We start from the raw sequence: 22,123 nt of genomic DNA on the forward strand, positions 1-22,123 counted from the left end.
TTAGAGAAACACGCCATCGTTCAGGGCCCTCCTCAACTATTTTTATATACACAATTATCCTCTCCTCACATCCTGCCATCTGTGGAAATGTTTGTTGATTCATCTATGAGTTTCTTTCCTAAATATTAATTTATATTTGTTTGCCAGGCCACCAGGCTCTCTCCTCTCTTTCTCTCTTCTCCTCTCTGTGTTTATCTCTGTCTTTCCCCCTCTCTTCCTCTTTCTCTCTCTCTGTCGCTCTCTTTCTGCTGAATTCATTACAGCTGTTGCTGAGACACCATGATAGCCTCTAAGCGTCTTTCGCCTGAGAGATGAGTGCTGAAGAGATTCAAGTGAATGATGCAAGTGTTTGTGTCTGTGTGCCCTGGTGCCTCGCCCCCCCCCCCCTTCCCCACTATTTCCTCTCCCAGACATCGACGAGTGCGAGCGGAACCCTCTGCTGTGTCGTGGCGGCGAATGTATCAACACCGAGGGCAGCTTCCACTGCTTGTGTCCGGAGGGCCACTCCATCGCGCCGGATGGCTCCGCCTGTCTAGGTGAGGAGGGAGCAGGATTGGTGGACTTGGGCCAGGCCCGGGTTCTGGGAAGAGCTCGGAAGGCCGCCTCTTCAATGTAAACCAGCAGAGTGCTGTGTGCCGGGCGGCAGTGGCGCTGCCAGAACGTTTGAGCAACGCTTTGCACAGACAGAGCTGAGAGGAGCGAGGGAGGGAGGGAGGGAGTTGCCCTTAATCAAACAAAGAGGTTCATTTACACTGTGGGTGTTACAAGTCATTATTGCTGCCTTTGAAATAATGTGATCAAATTGCTATGAAAATAAACAGCCACTTAGCACTCTCAAAATGACTGAGCCAAAATTGGTAGATGATGATGATGGTGATGATGATAATGATGATAAACACATTTGAAAAACAATGGAGGATTTTTCATTTGCTATATACTGATCACTTTTATAGCTTGGCTTAATCAAAGTTATTATGTAGTGGGCATTCTGTGAATCTGTAAAACCAGTTCAGTCAAATTCGAGCAAAGCCGCAAGCCGCAGTAAGGCATACTGCAGATGGACGTGGTGTCTATGGTGGTTGTGCCGCACGTGTAGATGAACATGTTTTAGCCCTGGTGTCAAGTGGTGTGAATGGGTCCATGTGTTTGTGTCTGTGTGGGTGTGTGGTCTTCCTGGTCAGCCTGATGGATGTGTTAATAGGCTCTTGAGATAACAAAGATAGAGAGTATGTAGACGTCTCCCTTTTTTTGTCAGGGGTGGCGGTGATGTCTCGTGTCTGTATGTGTGTGTCGTGGGTGTGTGTATAAGTGTATATCTGTGTATATATGTGCCTGTGTCTCTCTCTCTCTCTCTCTCTCTCTCTCTCTGTCTTTCTGTGTGTGTGTGTGTGTGTGTGTGTGTGTGCATATACATGTGTGTTTGTCTGCGTGTGTGTGGTTTATCTGTAATGACGGGTGTGCCGCGGGTGAGATAGAGTCTGTCTGGGTGAGAGCCTGCGCTGGCAGGCCACATGTTTTGAGAAGGCTTGCTTAGCTTGCTCTAAGTGGATGGTGAAAGCTCCTTGTGCATGGAGAGTTGCACTCTGACACGCTGGGCTGGGTCCTTATTTTATTTCCGCGAAAGAAAGTACAAGCGTCATTGAGGTTTTCTAAGCTGTGTGAAAGTGTTGCGTGATGGATTGTGATACAATGTTAATATCCTGTGATATTCCGGCCTTTTGTGCTTTGTGCTTTGTAACAAAAACGTTAGTGAGTGAGAGCCATGGCCCTGTTCCATGCTGTGCTCTTCCACACAGTACTTTGTTGTGGCATGGTGAGCTGTACTATAGTCTTTAGTCCCTACTGGGCCATGCCACTTCATTGTACCACCCTCCCCATAGTACTGCGTGCTTCTCTTGGGATGGGTTCTGCTGGGCTCTGCTTTTCCGTGTGAGGCTTTGAACTCCAGGACAGCAGATGGAAAGCACACTCCTTTCCAGCTAAGTCCTCCACATGAAAAGATAAATACACACACTGTTGAAAAAAGCAGCTCCCAGCTGTATCCAATCACATTAAAGGCCTTATAAGAGCAGGCCTCTCATGGCTGCCTCCACTAAATGCCTCTGGGAGTTATATTGCACCAGTGATCTGAATATAATGGTTTGATTATACATCTGAAGTGAAAAATTCATCATTTTGACCACATGTGTGTGAAGTGGATGACCTCATACATTCATGCTAATTATTTGTGTTGCTGGTGTACTCTTATTATGGGGGACGAATCCTGGGAATTAGTAGCAGTGAATATGTTAATTTGTTTAATAATCATTGGCCTCTGTCTCCATGCATGCACTTTACTAGATGTAAACGTGTGTGATGAAATATATCTTAGAAATGCCTTTGTTTGTTCCACAGACATTAACGAGTGTGAACTGAGTGACAAACTCTGTAAACACGGCCAGTGTATTAACATGATTGGACGCTACCAGTGTGCCTGTGACACCGGATACAAATCCACAGAGGACAGACTTTCTTGTATAGGTGAGAAAAGCTTCACTATGTTTGTTTCTACCGTTTCCATAACAGTTAAGGATTTGCCATCTGTGCAGTGGATGAAGGTTAGGTTTCACAGTTACACCTCTCTGTGTCCTCGTCTCGCAGACATCGATGAATGTACCATCCAGAATGGCGGCTGCGAAACGTTTTGCACCAACTCGGAGGGCAGCTACGAGTGTAGCTGCCGCAGTGGCTACGCCCTCATGCCGGACTTGCGCAGCTGCACAGGTCAGTCTCTCCGCCTCTCGGCCCACGTCTGCTGGCCTTTCGAGGCCAGCTTGAGCCCTGGTCACCCTGCCTCTGCTCCCACTGATGGGCTGAGTAAGGTCAGAGAATGAGCGCGATGTAACCTCAATACTCTAGACAACCACCTTTTTTTATGTCACTCAGAGTATGTAATAAAATGGCTTGATTTAATAAAGGTCTCATGACTCAATAGTCAAGACCTCATGACTTTTATTGCCCTGGTGACAAGGGTCAGATACAAAAGCTCTTTAGATAGGAAATTCCCTAGATGGATTAAAGGTATATAGCTGAAATAAAGTCAAACAATGACCATTGCTGAGCTATATGCCAGCTGTTGCACTCCTCCACAGATGGCTGGTTTTCATGATTACTCATGAAAATGCCTGCTGCCTAACTGTAGATACAGGAATAGAATAACCAGGTCACACACACATAGAGACCATGTTAGCTTGGCAATGCTGTTTTCCTATTGTTTGTATGTTTCCACAGACATTGACGAGTGTGAGGACAATCCAAATATATGCGATGGGGGCCAGTGTACAAACATCCCGGGTGAATACCAGTGTCTGTGCTTCGATGGATTCATGTCCTCTGAAGATATGAAGTCATGCCTGGGTAAATTTTTTTTTCCAGTTTTACCCGTCCAGTACAAAAAGTGCCCTATTGTGTTTTCTATTCACAAATCAGATCCAGTGAGTTGATGATGAGAATGATTGGAATGCAACTAGTTTTCAGGGAAATCACAACAGTGGGAAGGGGAATGCTTGATATTTGGGAGAAACATGACAAGACCGATGAGTAAGATTGAAACCAGATCCTCCTGTGGAGAAGTTAAAGTGGACGGGTCCTTTTTTGGTCTGAATAAATAGTTCTTATTTTTAGACTGAGAAACCTCTTTTCCCCCTTTGCGTTCTTCTGAAGATGTTGATGAGTGTGAGCTCAACCCAAACATCTGCCTGAGTGGGAAGTGTGAAAACAGCAGGGGATCTTTCATCTGCCACTGTGACCTGGGATACTCCGTCAGGAAGGGCACCACCGGCTGCACAGGTAACATCCTCACCTGAAACCTCACCTGGAAGAATGCTGCAAGTCCACAGAGATGAAGAAACCTGTAGCATGAGCGTAAACCACACACCGTAAGCAGCTATACAGCATGTAAGCCTGACTAGCTGTTGGCTAGTGAGCTAAATTATGGCACACTCACCACCCCAAGCAGGGGACAGTATATTACTACTACTGTACATATCTAGTTACCTCTTCCCCATTTGCAGAAGTAATGAAAAATGAAAAGACTAGCTGAGGCTGAAAAATACCATTAGCGTCTCCATCAACATTAATCAACATTCATATACATTAACTTAGTCAAACTTAGTTCAGTCCAGCACTCTGAAAATGAATTGAGACTGTGTATGGAATTTCTCCACAAATAAACATTTTTGTCATTATTCTAGCCTTTTAACTGAAAGAGGCATGCTTGCTTTGCCATTTGCCAGAAAATTACCATTTGCCAGAAAATTACCATTGATTAACTAGCACCTCTTGAGGTACAAAATGGTATTATGAGAGAGCGGACATGCCAGGAATAGCTTGTGAGCATGCTAACTTATTTTAGTGGGTCTAGGCATTTCCATTTTTTTAACATCAGGTCAAAGCAATTATTTCTTCACGTTCTATCACATTCTATTCTATTCTATTCTATTTCTTGTTTATTATTTTAAACTAAAATGATTAAATGTAGTACCTAAGTTAGTGTTAATTTCGTCAGACGAGACGAGAGGAAAAATGTTCGTCAACAACCTTTTTTTCCATGACTAAGACGAGACGATGACGAGACTGCACTAATGTCCTGAAACACTGACTAAGACTATCTTAACATGCATTATTGTTGACGAAAAAAGACGAGACTAAAATGTTTTGCATGAAATAAAAACTAAGATAAAATTTCTCTTCCATTTTCGTCTACAAAATGAAAAGACAGAATAGCTGTTACCTTTTCAAAATATTCCGAATGAGTTCATGGTTCATACGCAGCAGCTTTCCTGTAGGCTAGTCTACGTGCTGTTGCTGCAACCCTCTGGCTGCAGCAGGAAACTACATGGAACAAGAACACCGGAGATTTCTGCCAGAGTTAGGCTTTATGCCACAATGCTACATACCCAGAAGTTGAAGCTTCTCTCATACATATACAAATTAACATCTCCCAGAATGTCCATACGAAAATTTTCTGCAAGTAATGTCAACTATTTAACTAGTTACACTGATGATGCAGAGTTTGCTAGCAAGTGTTTAATATGGAAAAGTAAGCTAGCAAGTTAGCTAAGATTGAGAGTTTGTGTTGCGTTTGGGCGCATATCGCCATCTAGCGTGGCGGAGTAAAACATTCATACTTGGGTCCAAGACAGTGTTTCTCAAACTTTTTCTAGCAATAAAAATACAGGGTGGGGATAGGAGTGGAACACGAGTGAGAACATGAATATGATGGGTCACTTTCACACCTACGAAAGTTGGTCAGGACAGGGAAGGCGGTCCACTAATTGGATTTAGAGCACGGCTGCATGAATGAAAGGGCCCTTTCTTCCCAACGGAGTCAGACGGAGCCTGGTTCTCAGGCGCAGCGGCACAGACAGCCCTTCCTGGAGAACGCAGAGGGATGATGTCAGTCAGATGCCATATGGAGGCGAAAGTTTACTGAGTCATGAGGAAGCTGCCAGTAATTAAACAGGAGTTTAAAGGAACGGAGCAGTGAGGCAGAGAGGGGTAGACCTGGCAGAGGGTAAAACCCCTTTTCCAGTGAATCGTTGCTTGACATGTTTTGGCCTGTGTTTACGGTAGAGCCCACTTTCCCAGCTCTTTTTGTGGTGAAGAGTGACTATACCGGCCTTGACCAGGGGCCCACCCAGCAACTGCTTCAAAATAAGTCCAAGAGGAGACCTAGCACACACTTGGCCCCTTTTCGGCCGAGGCTCCATAGATTTGACGTTACAGTAGCTACTCTCTGATAAGGATGTCTGTTACCGTCACCCTGAAGCTGGCCTGTTGTGCTGTGTCCTCTCAGGCTCCCCTCTCGCTGGCTCCACAAGTCAAAAGGCTGTGGGCTGCATGCGGTGTGTGAGCTCACCGAGATCTCATGTTGGTTGTTTGATTGAATGCCATATGCCTCAAATTACACATTGTTTGTTCCTTTGTTGTCCTTTCATTAACTCAAGTTAAACATGACGCTATGGTTGGGCCATTTCGAATAAAACATAATAACCATTCCAAAACAAATAAATAAGGCAATGGAGGGTGGAGCTGGAAGTTCATTTTTTCCCGCTCCTATGGCATCACTCATGCACTGTTTGGATGAACTTAATAGAGGCGCGAGGACGATAGAGGTCGTGAGAGCTCTGTGTTTGCCGTCACGGGGAAGTTTGTAAATTGGTGTTAACTGATGATAAGTGTACACAAGGCCAGGGCCAAAGTGGAAAACAAAACCCAGCCAGCTGCTGGAGAAGCTGCCTTTTATAAGCGTGCGCACACACACACACACACACACGCACACGTACACGTACACGCACACACTCAAATATAGAGACATGCCCTCAGATACATACATACAGGCATACTCAACCAATCCACACATATGTACACACACTAAGGCCACAGTTCTTGTGCTTGCAGGCTAGCCCTGATTGTGTGTGTTTGTGTGTGCAGAGATACAGATGTTTCAGCCAGAAGGCCTGGTGCTGAAGGGGGAAGTGCAGGACTGGTGATGTCACTGTAAATGTGATGGGAGCGAGGCGGAATCGCCCTAACATAGAGGCTAATGGGGCCATGACCTTCAGTTAGAGAGAGAGAGAGAAAGGGAGAGAGAGAGAGAGAGAGAAAGGGGGGGGGGGACTGAGAAAAAGAGGGGGAGAGGAGGAAACTGAACGAGGGTGGAAACAGAGCTGCCAACTGAGAACAGCAAGCTGGAGTTTTGGAAAAGAAAGCTGGAAAATTGGAGAACAGACAGACGAATAGGGTCCACAAGAAAAACCCTACAAGATGAGCGCTGTGCTGCATGTGTGTGTGCGTGTGTGCGTGTGTGTGTGTGTGTGTGTGTGTGTCTGTATAAGACAGAAAGAAGGGGGAAAGAAAGGGAGGGAGTGAGAGTGTGTGAAACCAAGACATGTGTGCACGTGACGCTTGGCCGCCAACTTTCTGGGTTTTATTAGCAATCCATCTGCATGACTCAGCTGGCCTGTCATCGCCGATTGTTTCCAGTTCGACAAACAAACAAGTGGGACCAAATCATGAAACAACCTTCGGAGAATCCCCCACCCCTGCTCGGCAGCTCAACAAGCATTCCTATCCTACACAGATGTTATTTGCTTCATGTTTTAATGAAAGTGTATCATACGAGAGTCTGGAGTGGAAAAAGCACACAGAGTTTTGGTCCATTTGATTGGAATTCAGACCTCTGCCATAATGGAATTTACAATCGAGCAAGGCAAAGACAACCAACAAGATCTCATAAATGAAGGTGGCAGCTCAGCTTAAATAAAAGGATCAGAAAGCAGAATACTGGATGTTAAATAAATAATTAAATAAGCAACTCCGTAGACTGAACATATTGTCACACGTTAGCACACAATAATACAACTTTTGGCCTGCCTCTGTATACTATTATAGTAGTAATAGTCTTAATACTTCTTAATACTTAAGAATAGTCACCAATTCTTTCCTCAGAATGGCTCCATAGTAGAAATGGGGCTTTATATGTACTTTTCCTGTCTACAACACTCAAGATGAAATTCCTACTTGTAGACTGAGTTGGCTTCTAGTCAAGATAGCATGATGGCTAAGGGGGCTTTTATGAAAGTGTATATGTCTTTAAGCAGCCAGTCGTGAATGTGCATTCGAGTGTTGGATCCTCAAAACACATGCATCTCTGCTTTTTGACTTAAGACCTTTAAATGATTGCCACACTAGTATGTCACCAATTCTAGCTAGCACTTAAAATGGTGAGAGTAGTTTCACTTTGACACTAAAGAACACAGGTTAATCACCATCAAAACCCAAAGTTGGAATTGTGACCATTACAGTTTTACTGGGCCCCTTTGACACATAAGTAAAGTATGGCCATAACTGCTCCACTCCAAACTATTTGGAAATGAAAATGTCAAGGGCTGGGCCCTTCCTTCACCATTTTAGCTAAAGCTCTCCCTCACTCTCTGACTTGATCCAGATGCAAATGATTGCCTTTGGGGAATAATCCCCATCTCTCTCAGTCTAGTCCTCACCGAGCGTTGCTGCACATATAAAGATAGGGTGGGAGTCCATTTGTCAAGCACAGGGGTTTACAAGCTTAGGAGTGGCCCTGTGTACTGTAAGTCCACATTAAATCACCCTCGGAGGGCTCTCTTTGTTGTGCACATGGGATGTCCACTGTGTGCAGTAGACACGCTTGAAATCTCAGCCCTGTCTACAGTCATGGCTTTCCATGCCTTTGTTAGAGACTTCCCTCCCTCGTCCATATGCAAAGCATTAGCCCACTTTTTCAAAATGCACAATCTGAATTTGCCATTAGGACACGTAAACTGAAACGTGACTGTGACACAGACTGAGATTTCTCTCTCTCTGTCTCTGTCTCTCTCTCTCTCTCTCTCTCTCTCTCTCTTTCTCCCTCCTCAAGCCGATTTTGCTGCACTGCGTTGGAGGACTGCTTGCATTTTTTTATTTTTTTTTACTGGTGGAGTTTCAACATTCTTTGCGTGCTGCAGTTGTTTTCATGACCCCCCCTCCCTTGGACCCCTACATTTTGTTTCAAGGGTTCACAGGAAGTATCTAAGTATCTGTAATCATATGAATACTTCCAAGGCATCCTGTAATCAGCTCACGACATCTCTCAGGCCCTCATATTAACACCAGGGCACCTTGATTTTTTTGTTTGGACCAAGCCTCAAATTTGCACAGTGAAAATTGAATGCCCTTCTCTCTCTAATGAGATTTAGCTTGATTATGATGTTTCATTCTCCTTGATTGTGGGGCAGAGAGTAGAGTAGAATAGAGAGAGAGAGAGAGAGAGAGAGAGAGAGAGAGAGAAGAAATCTGAAATCTTGGTAGGGCAGTGCCAGGCCTCCACTCAATCCTCTCATGTGAGCCTTGCCTCTGTGGAATTACCACAGGCAGCTGGCCAGGGATTGTTTCACATGAAAGTTTTCCAGATGCTTCCAGAGCCAGTGTACATCTTTTGTTATGGGCTCTGAACGCTCTCTCTCTTTTTTTACTGCAAATAATATTCATCTTGCCAAAGCCTCTCATCTTATATCTATGCACTAAATCTTATTCATCTTGACCTGAGAAGATTAATGGGAAAATCTATTTGAATTGTTTAGATATATACTAGATCTGAGAGGATATCAACTTAAAAGCCCTTTATTCTAATCAAATGTACTGTACTGTATCTATCTAGCTTGAAGGTGCTGGTATATACTCTCAAAATCAGATATTCATTTTCTTTGAAATGTAACTTTTTTAGAATAGTTGGATGTTTTAGGCCTAGTTATTTTTCACATGAGTTTTTTTTTCTAGTATAATTGGACACAAACATTATTTAAGAAAATAACTTTTTATTTATTGGCATGATACATTTTCAGTGAACAAACCCCAGAGGCTCCCTAGCATAAAAGCCTATGGTGAGGCTCATAAATCTCACATGACATTAAGGACTACATGCAACTCAAAGGTCTGTTTTAATATCCAATGTTATTGACATCACAAATTCATAAATTGTTTTTTGACTCTTGGGCCTTTTGACAGTTCCTAGACATATGACACATTTGTATGATGCCTGAAAGGTCCCTGCTTCCCACTGGAGATGGCAGGACTTTGTAAAATGGACATGTTTTAGTCCACTGAGAGAGCATTAAAGGAGGCTTCGGGGTTTCATCATGTCATCTCTAGTGGGATGAGAGTCATGATGTGTCTCATTTATAAATGTCAAACTCCATGTTACTCCAGTCCAAAGGAATTAAACAATTATTCTCACAACCCTCCCAATGTTAACTTGTTTTCTCCGCTGGAACATCTAGTCCTCAAACAACTGCTGCACTATTAAAAGACAATAGTTTATATGGCAAATTAGAGCAGGCACGGCATTGTAGTTTATTAAAGTCATATTTTAAGTGGACTGAGGCTTGCAGCTTAGTGGGTGTGAGCCAGCAAACATGCCAGCCGTTTCACAGCGGCCTCAGCTCCAGGCCCAGATCAACACGGAGCGGCTCCTGCCAGCTGTGTTTGTCCGTGCGGACGCCTACGTCACTTGGCAACCGAGCATGTTGCCTTTTAGGACTGTTCTGATTAGCTGGGGATGCTGGGAGTGTTGTGACATTTCCCTCGTCCGTGTCGAGGACCTCTCACCTCGCTTCCCCAACTGTATACAGCGTTGCACACACACTGGAGATGGACACCAATTAGGGGCAGACTGGCTGGACCAACCCGGGTGGTGGTGGCGAGAGAGAGCCGCGCAGAAGGGGGGCAGTGGGGCAGCTGATCCAGGTCGAGTGCAGCCTCCCATGGCTGACGGGCGGGTGGGCGGGCAGGATGGTGCGATGTGGGAGTCCCTTGTTCCTCGCCGGACAAAGAGACTGCCTTTCTGGGCATTCCACGGCCAGCGAACAGACGGCCCCGTGTCGTATGAGTGGCACTCCGGTTGGAAATAAGTTTGTTGCATTCTTGGCGGATTAGATTTGCTCCATTAAGTGCTTCTGCGGTCAGGAGGCTTGATAGCGAGCCCAGAGGTTTTGAAAGGCAGATCAGTGCTGCAGCTTACTTCTCCCCCTATAGGTTACTGAGCAGGACAGGGCCCTGGTCAGAACCCAAACTGCACCCAGACACTGCCTGTCAGTCGTTAATAGCTAGCACATCTAGATTATTCACATCTAGCATTGTTTTCAGTTGTTATCGTGATTGAATGTGCATCAACCTCCACACATTTCTTTAAACCCAAGCTCTCTTCTCCCCCCTCTCCCCTTTACAGTGTTGTCTGTAAAGTCAAGTACTGTATCTGTAACTTCTTTTCTTGAATTCTTTTAGATATCAACGAGTGTGAGATTGGAGCCCATAACTGTGACAGACATGCCACGTGCACCAACACAGCAGGCAGCTTCAAGTGCAGCTGTGCCCCAGGCTGGATCGGTGACGGGGTTAAATGCACAGGTAAGAGCCCTTAGTCTGAGGCATATAAACACTGAGAAAAGCCCATCCATTAGCTGTCAGTACTGATCCTGGTGTTAGCAGTAGTCTGAGGTCATTTCAAGGTCATGGGCTGTTTGACTCCATTTCCTGTTTGCCATGTTTGGGTTTAAGATTTACAATCTCCATGCAAGTACCCTCTGAGCACTCTGACCTCAGGCAACCTCGTATCATATCTCAGGGACTCCAGTGCATTTAGTTAAAAGCAAAGATCATGTGTGTTCAACGCATATTTCAGATCTGGACGAGTGCTCCAACGGCACCCACATGTGCAGCCACAACGCTGACTGTATGAACACCATGGGCTCCTACCGCTGCGTCTGCAAGGAAGGCTTCGCTGGAGATGGCTTCTACTGCTCAGGTGCGTGGGCCTCCCAACACTTACGCCTGATTGAGCGTTCCTGGTTCTGATGGCAGTTCACCCTGAACCCAGTGGCCTCTCCCTTCGGTTTGTGCAGACAGCGACGAGTGTGCAGAGAACGTGAACCTGTGCGAGAGCGGCCACTGCTTGAACGTGCCCGGAGGCTACCGCTGTGAGTGCGACATGGGTTTCTTCCCTACGGCTGACGGCAAAGCCTGCGAAGGTAAGGATGCTCTCCGATCAGGTCTGCTCCTGAATATCCAGTCAGAGGGTTTCACAATACTTTGTTACTTTCACCAGGCATCACATGTAGCCATGAAACAAGTCCAAAGCTGTTAGAGCAACTGCTCCCTATGCTTCTGAGATTACTTGTGTGTTTAGTCAGATGATTAAGCTTATACTAACATTCTTAGTCTGTTAAATCTGTTTGCTCTGTTTTTATAACCGCTTATGAGTGAGTGTTGAGTGTGTAAATGTTCAGGCTGTGAGTGGATGTGATGGCACGCTGTAATCAGCTGCTTCCAGCAGAGGTGTGGGTTTCCTCCGCAGGGCTTCATCCTGCCTCCTTGCCCCAGAACTGTCACTCCGCTGTGAGGTTCACACGTCCTCTCCTCCCTGCGTTCTGTTGATTTTCCCCTCCGTCCCATGATCGGCTAATCCCTAACAGCTGGCCTCCCCTCTCTGTCTGCGCAGACATAGACGAGTGCTTCTTCACCAACGTCTGCATCAACGGAAGGTGCCAGAACATGCCGGGCCTGTTCAGATGTGACTGTTACCCTGGGTACGAGTTGGAAAGAAGTGGCGGCAACTGCACAGGTAAGTGGTCCCCCACAGTGTCAGGGCCCTCGTTATCAAGACGATGTAGTGTTTACTGTCAGCCTAGTGGGAACTGGACTCCTCGTTCTGATGTGCCTCACTTTGTGACTCAGGAATGAGGTCAGGCGAATATTACACAGCCTTCGGGCCGAGCCAAACGGATCATTCCCCCTTGGGGCAGATTGCGTCAAACTCATCGAAGGGGTCGGTAATGACCACCCATTTCACAGCCATTATGAGGCGATAATGACACTGAGTTCACGGTAAACACAGAGCTACCCGTGTGTGTTTGTGGGCACTGAGCCATGGAGAGGTTGCAGGCATGACTCGAGCGGCGTTCCGCTGCCAGCACTGAGCTGAGGTCGTGACTGTCCGGCACAATGGATGGCACTGCTCCGCCTCACGTGGAGGGAATGGAAAGAGTGATCGGGCCCCATATCCTCCCTGGACGCGCTGTCATGGGGAATGAGCGCGTGCGTAAATAGTGGGAGGCGATGGAGGCCGACACACCGCAGAGCCACCGAGGGTTAGCTGTGGTCATCCCCAGCAGCAACAGTGGACCGCCAACTCACACATATGCATTTGTGTGCATACAGAAGACACACATACATATTCATGTACATGTAGACATTCAAAACTGAACACAACAAAGTAAAACAATCTTAATGTTGTGCAGTGCTCATGTATGTGTTTCTATGGCTGCCCCAATTCTGCTAAACTACACAAACAGTCATGCATGCATAATGTCTGCTACTTTCTATACATGTCATAATGTGTCTTTCTTTTACTTCACAGATGTCAATGAGTGTCTTGATCCTACCATTTGCATCAGTGGGCTCTGTGAGAATACTCCTGGCAGCTATAAGTGCATCTGCCCACCATTCTTTGAACTTAACCCATCAGGGGTTGGCTGCGTGGGTGAGTTCTACCAACTGCTTCTGAGGTCTCTTAACGACCCCTCTGGGACCTGAACTGTACGTCTAATGAAATACAGTTATGTTTATGACCCACCGCACTACATGACTGTCAGATGAGTTTGGAATAGAGGCTTAAAAACCTTTTCCTCCCATGTCAATGTAGTCAATGCTACCCGCAATGAATCACAAATATGTTTTTTTTCCTGTGGAAACATTGATCGCTGTGCCCACACCCTCTGTGTGTGCTTGTCTCTAGACACCCGATCTGGCAACTGTTACCTGGACGTACAGTCTCGTGGCGACGCGTCAGAGAGCCTGTCCTGCTCCAACGAAATTGGCCAGGGGGTGTCCAAGGCCTCCTGCTGCTGCTCCCAGGGCCAGGCGTGGGGGACGCCCTGTGAGGAATGCCCCTCACTCAACTCCTGTGAGTCACCCCAGCCCGTTTGGCAGGCCAGCAGTGTTAGTCTTTGTCAGCATGATCTTAACTGTGTTGGTGTCTATTTTTTTTAATAAAGTAGATTACAAAAGACCTCTTTGTGCAATCGTGAGTGAAGACAAATGCCTTATTAAATCTTGCAGCTTTATAACTTTGGTGGGGTTGTTTTGGGGAGGTGGGATGAGTGTGTGTGTGTGTGTGTGGTAGGGTGGGGGCGTTTGGAGGGTGTAAGTCATTTTGTTTGTTAGCCTTGGTGTTTTTATGACGGTGTGTAGCCAATGTTGGTGCATGTGCACAATGGTCTGATGTGACCTCTTACAGCGGAGTATAAAACCCTGTGTCCTGGAGGAGAGGGCTTCCGGCCAAACCCCATCACTGTCATCCTGGAGGGTAAATGTTTTAGGTCACAGTTTGTAAGTTACACACACAGTGCTCTCTGGAGTGCTGCTCAGTTGTGATGTATGAGAGCGTTGTTGTAACACATACTGAATAACATCTCACTCTTATACATAACATACATACATTGTGATTAATATCTCTCTTTTTTTATTTCCTACTCTCTTTGTTAAACAGACATCAACGAGTGTCTGGAGCTTCCTGGTTTGTGCCAAGGAGGAAATTGCATTAATACATTTGGGAGCTTTCAGTGTGAATGCTCAAAGGGCTTTGCATTGAATGAAGAGACCAGGATCTGTGAAGGTAAAGGATAAAACAAGTCTGTTTTCTCTCCCTTCAGGCTCCATCTCTGAAACATTTTAGGCAGGAAGGAAATTGAGACCAGCCGTTTGTTTTCCTAGGATGGAGAACGGGGAGGAAATATCAAAACAAGCAATGCTAGCATTTGTTGTCTCCTAGCCATCGTGCTGGTGGTTGTGCTCCCTCATGCAGTCACATGTGTCGATAAATCTGGAGGAGCGGCTGACTTTGGGGCCTAATCCCCCCCAGAAGGCCCATCCGGCCCTGTCACTGGGAGCCTGTGTTGTGGTCAGCTACCATCCCCACGACAGAACACTGTTAAAGAAATCATGGCCCCGCAGAGACTAGCGATCATCGCCTCCCTGGCCAACATGTGCTTAACGGCATTTTAATTGGGCCCCGTGTTGGTTGGACGGCAGAACAAAAAGGTTGTGTCTGGAATTTGCAAGCATCCATATCATTTTGGAGAGGATGTGCTTTATTTTCATTTCTTTTTTTACTTAGCTAACTGCAGGGCTAGCTTGCTATTTTTTTACCATCCTCTGGAGGCTTGAAGGCATGGTTACAATGAGAGCCTTCCCTAATGAGATGTCCTCTTCTCTGTGTCTCGCCCTATTCCAGATGTGAACGAATGTGAGCGTCCAGGAATCTGCGGGCCCGGTCAGTGCTACAACACCATCGGCAACTACACCTGCATCTGTCCACCAGATTACATGCAAGTCAATGGTGGCAACAACTGCATGGGTGAGCTTTTGTTTCTTACATTTTAGTCTCATAACTTTGACTTAATAAGACATAGAGTCTCAAATATAGTCTCAGATAGAAGAGTCATTATAATATAATTCAGAATACTATCCTTGCTGGACGTAAATTGGGATATTTCAAGATATCTTTCATTCTACCTATGTTGATGCTCCATACTTTTTGACCACACAGACATGAGGAAGAGCCTTTGCTTCAGGAATTACTATTCAGACAATGGCACGTGTGATGGGGAGCTCAACTTCAATGTCACCAAGAAGATGTGCTGCTGTTCATACAACATAGGCCGAGCCTGGCACAAGCCCTGCGAACAGTGTCCTGTACCAAGCACAAGTGGGTACACAACTCAAATGTCAAGGGCCTAGTATGCTAACTTTTTCCTCCTCAAAAAATAAACTTTGCTTTTGTGAATTTGTTTTCTCTCCGCAGCTGAATTTGCCCAACTATGCGGCAGTGAACGGCCTGGCTATTATATTGACATTTACACTGGACAGGTCATCGGTATGTAGGAATGTAAATTACATTCTTGTTACTTTAATATCTCAAAAATGTTGTAATGCAAAACTAAGTATATGTTTTTTTGTGGTTTGACAGACATCGATGAGTGCAAGGAGATTGCTGGTCTGTGTGAGAATGGTCTGTGCATCAACATGATTGGAAGCTTCAGGTGTGAGTGCCCCATGGGATTTGTCTATAATGACAAGCTGCTCATCTGTGAAGGTTGGTACATCAGCTCCCTCTGGCTGAAATAGTGTACTCTTGTCTATGCCCAAAGTGCTTATCCTAGCCATGACAACCAACATACACAAAAACAGATGCAAATAGTTAGTAGAATTTTCAGTCTGTGTGTCATTGGGGTCACTCATTGTCATTGTAAAGATGGGCTATGGCCTAGTAATGTGAATTCAACTGTGTCTGTGTGTGTGTGCGTGTGCGTGTGTGTGTGTGTGTGTGTGTGTGCGTGTGTGTGCGTGTGCGTGCGTGCGTGTGTGTGTGTGTGTGCGCGTGCATATTCTCAGACATTGATGAGTGTCAGAATGGACCAGTGTGCCAGCAGAATGCTGCTTGTCAGAACCTGCCTGGAAGTTACCGCTGTGAGTGCAAGCCTGGCTACCGCTTCACTCCTACAGGACAGTGCCTGGGTAAGACCCCATCTGAGGAGCTGGAAACAATCCCTAATGTCATGAGTGTTTTAATGTAATTGATTTGTCTTTTCACTGCTTTTGAGTTCCACCTCATGATCAGAGACAGAGGCTAATCTGTAGCATTCCTAGCAATGCTGGCCATGTAGTCACTCTCAGGAATGAAGGAGAGAACTAGCAGTGTGAGTAGACTAGCAGCATAATCAATCACTAACAGTGACTAACAGTGTACAAGAAAAAGAAAAATAGAAAAAGTCATCTTTCATGTTTGAAACATAAACTGAAAATGTCATTTCAGTGCCGTTTTCAATTCACTTCTAATGAAAGACATCCAAAGATTCTGTTCCCTGTCAGTTCCACAGAAAGTCAGACCATAGACAATGCTTAGCCCAAATACCATGCTAATATTCTGACTGTAACCTCACAATACCTTGAAATTAATGTCAGCTTAGTTGCGTGTAACTAACCCAAAGGTCTTAATTTGCACTCAGGAAGTTTAACTGTGAAATAAAAAATCCCCCTCAGCTCTTGGCCCGCCGCACTTGAACCATGCCCAAGCGAGAGCAGTGTCTCAGGGATAGAATGCCCCCCACCCATCCTTGCACGAAGGGGAACATTAAGACATGAGCTATGCTCTGTTATAACTGGACAACAGCGGGAGCTATTTCAAGCTGTGGAGGAGGGCAATCCATCACAAGGGTCTGGCCTCTCCTCAGTACACATCCAGCTCTGCTGCCGCTAGTGCTGGTGCTGGTTCTGGTGATGGTGCTGGTTCTGGTGCTGGTACTGGTGCTGCGGGGGTTTTGCACAAGGCCCCTCGGAGGATGACTCAGGGTCTGGGAATTCTCAGCCCGCTGGCTTCCCACTGGCTGGGCTTATTTTGTGTGCAGTGGCACAGCTCTCTATTTGGTATGTGGCCAAAGGTAGCAACGGTGGGGACGAAGATGAAGATGATGATGGTGGGGATCGTTTTAACCGCCCAGACTAGACTGGTGATGTGAGACTGGTAGTGTAGAGTGATGACCACAGTTGTTGTGATATTAATGGTGATGGTGGTATATTTCTATGTCAGTATAGAATACATGCAAGACAACAGATAGAGCTCTATGATTACTGTAAATGATTATGATGATGATAATGATGATTATTATTATTAGGTCTGTTGACATTTCTTCTTTTCTCTTTCTGCAGATCGTAATGAGTGTATTGAGAATCCCAATGTGTGCCACCCCGGACAGTGCTTTGACAACATTGGGAGTTACCGTTGCCTATGCCCTAATGGGTATAAGTCCACCTTAGATGAATCCATGTGCATAGGTTAGTCACATTCAATACTGCATTTCATATGAATCCATGTGAATAGGTTAGTCACATTCAATACTGCACTTCATATGAATCCATGTGCATAGGTTAGTCACATTTAATACTGCAGTTCATATGAATCCATGGGCATAGTTTAGTCACATTCAATACTGCACTTCATATGAATCCATGTGCATAGGTTAGTCACATTTAATACTGCAGTTCATCTGATTTTCTATGTTTACTGTTTTAGCTCATTTTGTGTTTTGGGAGTGCAAGTGGACTTATCTGCGGGTGTGGTTGATTTCTGCTTATTAGATGTGGATGAGTGCGAGAGGCAGCCGTGTGGAAATGGGACGTGCAAGAACACACTGGGCTCCTACAACTGCATCTGCTACCCTGGCTTCGAGCACTCCCACAACAACGACTGCATTGGTACGCCTTGAGAAGCATGATTGACCATGCTCTTGTTTCACACGGCCTGGTCACTGACACATACTCAAGTGTCCTGACCGAAACTGACAGGACGTCGTTTAGAGATCTTATTAAACTGCCTGCATGCCATAGTGCTGAAGGCTTACAGCAGAATGCCTCCTGCTCAACACAGAGTTGGACTGTTTATGGCCAGGCCAGTTTGGCCAGGTTTTTGGACTGACTGCTTTTTTTGCTGTTGACTGTTTTGTTGACTCAGTTTTGCGATTGTGTTTCAGACACGGACGAATGTGCCACGCAAAGGGGCCTGTGCCGCAACGGAAACTGCCTGAACACGGTGGGCTCGTTCCAGTGCGTGTGCCGGGACGGCTACGAAATCACGGCGGACGGGAGGATGTGTGTGGGTAAGAGGAAGGCAGTGACCCCCAGCGCTGCGCCCGATGCCAAGAAAAACAGGATACGGTTTCTTGTGGCTAATTTTTGAGGTTGTGAGAAAGGGGGGGGGAAACGACGGGCTGAGCACTCAGTGTGTTTGGCAGCAACAGAAGATCATATGTGGGTTCAAGTGCTCTTGTTGTGAGGACAGATGATAGGTTCTGATTTAATGCTCCGTGTTCTCCCGTAGACATCAACGAGTGTGCCGACAACCCTGGACGATGTGGCCCTGGAACTTGCCAGAACCTGGATGGCACCTATAGGTGCATCTGTCCTAACGGGTACTACGTTGTGGACGAGAAGTGTGAAGGTATATACATACCGCTAAGCTCCAAGTCCCATCTTTGGGCTGTGCTAGTGCACATCGCATGCGTGCCCTGATCTCGTACAGCGTGATAATGTGATGCAGACGGCCCTTGAAGCAGAAACTCCCGTTCCCAGTGTTACACACACACACACACACACTCCCAGTGTCAGGAGATATAAAAAGACGATTGTTCTTTGGTCACAGGGCTGCTGAATTAAGCAACTTTTTTTCCCCTCAGTGCTTCTCCATCTGTTGCGTTTTCTTAATGCATGTGAATAAAGACACACACACACACACACACACACACACACACACACACACACACACACTCACACACACAGACACTGCATAAGCTGGGATGAGTGACATTCTGTCATATCCTGCATAAACTTTGTTTACTGACCTGGAACATCTAGCGCTCTCTTGGTCTTTTTATTTACAGATAGATAAATAGATAGGCAGGTGTAAATCTAGGTTGAGTTACTGTAAATACATGTGTTGATATGATGTTATGTTTTATGAACTACAGTGACCTCAAGGCCATAACCCCTAGCAATCTACACTTTTAGTGTTTCATGTTTTTTTTTTTTTCATTCCGTTCTGGAAAGGAACTGATCTGCAGGTCTTTTAGAGCTCTGTTTTATAAGTGAAAGAAAACCACACAAGTCCTAAACGAATGTAGCTCAGCATTTGCTGACAGCGTCCCATACGAGCTGCCGGCACTCAGAGGAGCACACCTGTTCACACACATTTGTGGTCAGGAGCTCTGTGCTCTGTAATACTCAGGCTGGATCAAAATGCTGTCGAGTGCTCACAGGCGAGTCATGCTGAGCTCGACAGGAAGGCCAGGGTCAGTTCAAAAAGCCCCCTGTCAGCTTTGTTCAGTCTCCCCTGAAAACCACAGATGAGTTTGCAGGGCCCATACTCTTTGTGTATAATGCCAGCCTGATGAAGCTACTTCAAGTCCAGCTTCTTCAGTCAGTTGAGTTTCATGCAAGGCTCCATGGATCCCTGTGTTATGTTGCGAACTGCACTAGTTTTGTATTATAGGCATAATATTATGAAAGGGTTGACATGTCCTGACTTTTTTTTTCATTCTAAAAACATTCCCATTTAGTTGTCGGAACATGGATTTAAATTAATTATTTAGAAGAACATAATTTTTCAATGCAAGCAATAAGTTAGATGCATCTTTTTGGGAAGGGCAGGGCAACAATTGAAAAAATTCAGATCACTTTCCAAGGGGACTAAGTAAAAGATGCTCTTGTGTGTGGTCCCCATCACATTTATGGTATTCTGTCATTTTCTGTTTTTCTATGTTTTCGTGATGTTTATCATCACAATACAATCCATTGACTCATAACATTCCCATTTGGTTTGCTACTCCCACAAACTAATTCTGTGGTCAGACATTGTGAGTGCATGTAAGGAATTACTCTTTACAGATGAGATATGTTTTGTGTGTTTCTTGTGGCAGATATTGATGAGTGCACACAGACCCCCGATATCTGCATCTCTGGTACCTGCACTAACACACCAGGTGGCTTCAGATGCGACTGTCCAGAGGGCTACCAACTGACCTCCTCTGGACGGAGATGCCTGGGTAAGCCTTTTCAGCATGCTCATTTTTAGATTAGCCCGCTCAAGCCAGGAGCAGTCATTTTAAGTGAGAAGGAAACCGGGATGTTTAACAATTACATTAGTGGAATTAAAAAAAGATCTGTAAAGCTTTACTGCAGAAATAAAATATATTGTAGTGTAATGTGCCTAAGAGTATGAAGCATTATATTACAGCATACACACCATGCTATTTCTGGAATTTCTTCTGGACTTCAGCATAGTGTCATATATGCAATGTCCACTTTGTGTTGGGGCTTCCATGACCACCTTGATTGCTGTGTCTTCCGTGATCCGTTACATAATGCAGATAAATCAGAGGTGCATTTTCACAGCTCAGATCACCAAGTGATGGAATACAGTGCACTAACATGTGGCCAGCTTCTGTCCTAGCTTTTCTTTTAAGCACTTGAGGTACAGTATTGTTTAATTACCAGGTCATATAGTCATCCTCATTCACAAGTAATTAACACCGGGAACACTTCCCCAGGGAGGCAAAAGACATGTCAGGTTCCCCGTGTCGAGCTGCTGTTTTTCCATGTCGTCATCCGCGGAGCAGGAATGTGTTTGGGAGTTCCCCCTATACTGAAGAGAGTGATGACATAAGTTGAAAGGGAAGGTTTACGGCCTCTGCCTCCCTCTCCCACACACGGGACAGCGGCTGGGCAATGGGCGAGGTCCACCAAATTACGAGAAGCAGGTCTTGGGAATTTGAGGGAAAAAACACACAATTGAATAATAGATGGTCCCCAGGCTCCCCCTCAATTAAACACTTTAGTATTTCACCACAGCCCTGGCTGCCATGTGATAATTGGGTGCCCTCTGAATACATTCAGTGGCTTTCGCGTGTACTGTTGTCATACCACAGACGGAGCCGATGCATTGGGTGGGTGGGATGCTGATGCTGATGGGAGGGAGACTGGGCCTCGCTTCTTTGGTTAAAGACTAAAGACAGGGAAAGAATAAGCTGATAAATCACTTTTCGGGGGAGAAAAAGGAATGAGACGCTCACTCCACATTCTTCCACGGTATTTTAAGCCAGGTGTGTGTGTGTGTGTGTGTGTGTCTGTGTGTGTGTCTGTGTGTGTGTCTGCGTGTGTATGTGTGTGTCGTATGATCTACGGGGGTCAGATGGATTATTTGTGTAGAGCGAGGGAAGGCCAGTACAAACACTCCAGAGGCCACATCTCCAGCGCCTGCTTTTCATTACCAGCTGAGGAGGAGGAAAAACAGGTCCCTCGCAGGGCTCCAGTGAGTGCGGGTGAAGGATGGGCTCTGGCTCAGGCGTGGGCGTCTACGCTACAGTGGCCATGTGATGAGCGCTAAGGCCCCTGGGCCCAGAGGCCCGCACCTTCTAGACCGATCAGGGGACGTCCCGATGGCCCGGTCTCGCACCACTGATGAGGAGAGTGGGCCCTGGAGCCAAAGGCCAGGGTCAGGATCCTGGAAAGCGCCTGCTCTTGTGATTGTGAAAAAGACGACCTTAAATCCACTCTAATCCCACCTTAAATCCCACTCTGTGCCTCAGAAACTCATTTGAAAGTCTGAAATATGGATGAGCATGAAGTTAACTTCTCTCTCTCTCTCTCTCTCTCTCTCTTCTCTCTCTCTCTCTCTCTCTCTCTCTGTCCTTCAGATATGCGGATCCACTACTGCTACACCAAGTTCGAGAATGGCCGCTGCTTGGCCCCTCAGGCCCATAACACCACCAAGGGGCAATGCTGCTGCAGTGTCATGCCTGGTCAGGGCTGGGGCGACCCCTGTGAGATCTGCCCCAGCGTGGGCGAGGGTCAGTCCAGTTCCCCCGAAGCCCTACAAGACACATTTCACACTTTTGAAATCATAAGCTTTTTAATATCATTCACACCTAGAAGACCTGAACGCATAAGTAATGCATAGTAA

At 45.8% G+C, this 22,123-nt stretch overlaps 1 protein-coding gene across 1 annotated transcript in view; it reads left to right on the plus strand.

The window, feature by feature from the left end:
* Positions 1 to 22,123, plus strand: part of fbn1 (fibrillin 1) — a 59,682-nt gene that overhangs the window by 27,419 nt on the left and 10,140 nt on the right. The window contains exons 28-51 of the mRNA XM_048263387.1: positions 411 to 536; positions 2,395 to 2,520; positions 2,641 to 2,763; positions 3,271 to 3,396; positions 3,703 to 3,828; positions 10,840 to 10,962; positions 11,237 to 11,359; positions 11,457 to 11,582; positions 12,053 to 12,175; positions 12,971 to 13,093; positions 13,349 to 13,516; positions 13,850 to 13,918; positions 14,102 to 14,227; positions 14,846 to 14,968; positions 15,161 to 15,319; positions 15,416 to 15,487; positions 15,581 to 15,706; positions 16,006 to 16,128; positions 17,320 to 17,445; positions 17,749 to 17,865; positions 18,141 to 18,266; positions 18,488 to 18,607; positions 20,082 to 20,207; positions 21,858 to 22,010. Of these exons, the coding sequence (XP_048119344.1) occupies positions 411 to 536; positions 2,395 to 2,520; positions 2,641 to 2,763; positions 3,271 to 3,396; positions 3,703 to 3,828; positions 10,840 to 10,962; positions 11,237 to 11,359; positions 11,457 to 11,582; positions 12,053 to 12,175; positions 12,971 to 13,093; positions 13,349 to 13,516; positions 13,850 to 13,918; positions 14,102 to 14,227; positions 14,846 to 14,968; positions 15,161 to 15,319; positions 15,416 to 15,487; positions 15,581 to 15,706; positions 16,006 to 16,128; positions 17,320 to 17,445; positions 17,749 to 17,865; positions 18,141 to 18,266; positions 18,488 to 18,607; positions 20,082 to 20,207; positions 21,858 to 22,010 (2,979 nt within the window). The remainder of the gene's footprint in view (positions 1 to 410; positions 537 to 2,394; positions 2,521 to 2,640; positions 2,764 to 3,270; positions 3,397 to 3,702; positions 3,829 to 10,839; positions 10,963 to 11,236; positions 11,360 to 11,456; positions 11,583 to 12,052; positions 12,176 to 12,970; positions 13,094 to 13,348; positions 13,517 to 13,849; positions 13,919 to 14,101; positions 14,228 to 14,845; positions 14,969 to 15,160; positions 15,320 to 15,415; positions 15,488 to 15,580; positions 15,707 to 16,005; positions 16,129 to 17,319; positions 17,446 to 17,748; positions 17,866 to 18,140; positions 18,267 to 18,487; positions 18,608 to 20,081; positions 20,208 to 21,857; positions 22,011 to 22,123) is intronic.

The sequence above is a fragment of the Alosa alosa genome, chromosome 14, assembly GCF_017589495.1.
Source record: "Alosa alosa isolate M-15738 ecotype Scorff River chromosome 14, AALO_Geno_1.1, whole genome shotgun sequence".
NCBI classification, from domain to species: domain Eukaryota; kingdom Metazoa; phylum Chordata; class Actinopteri; order Clupeiformes; family Clupeidae; genus Alosa; species Alosa alosa.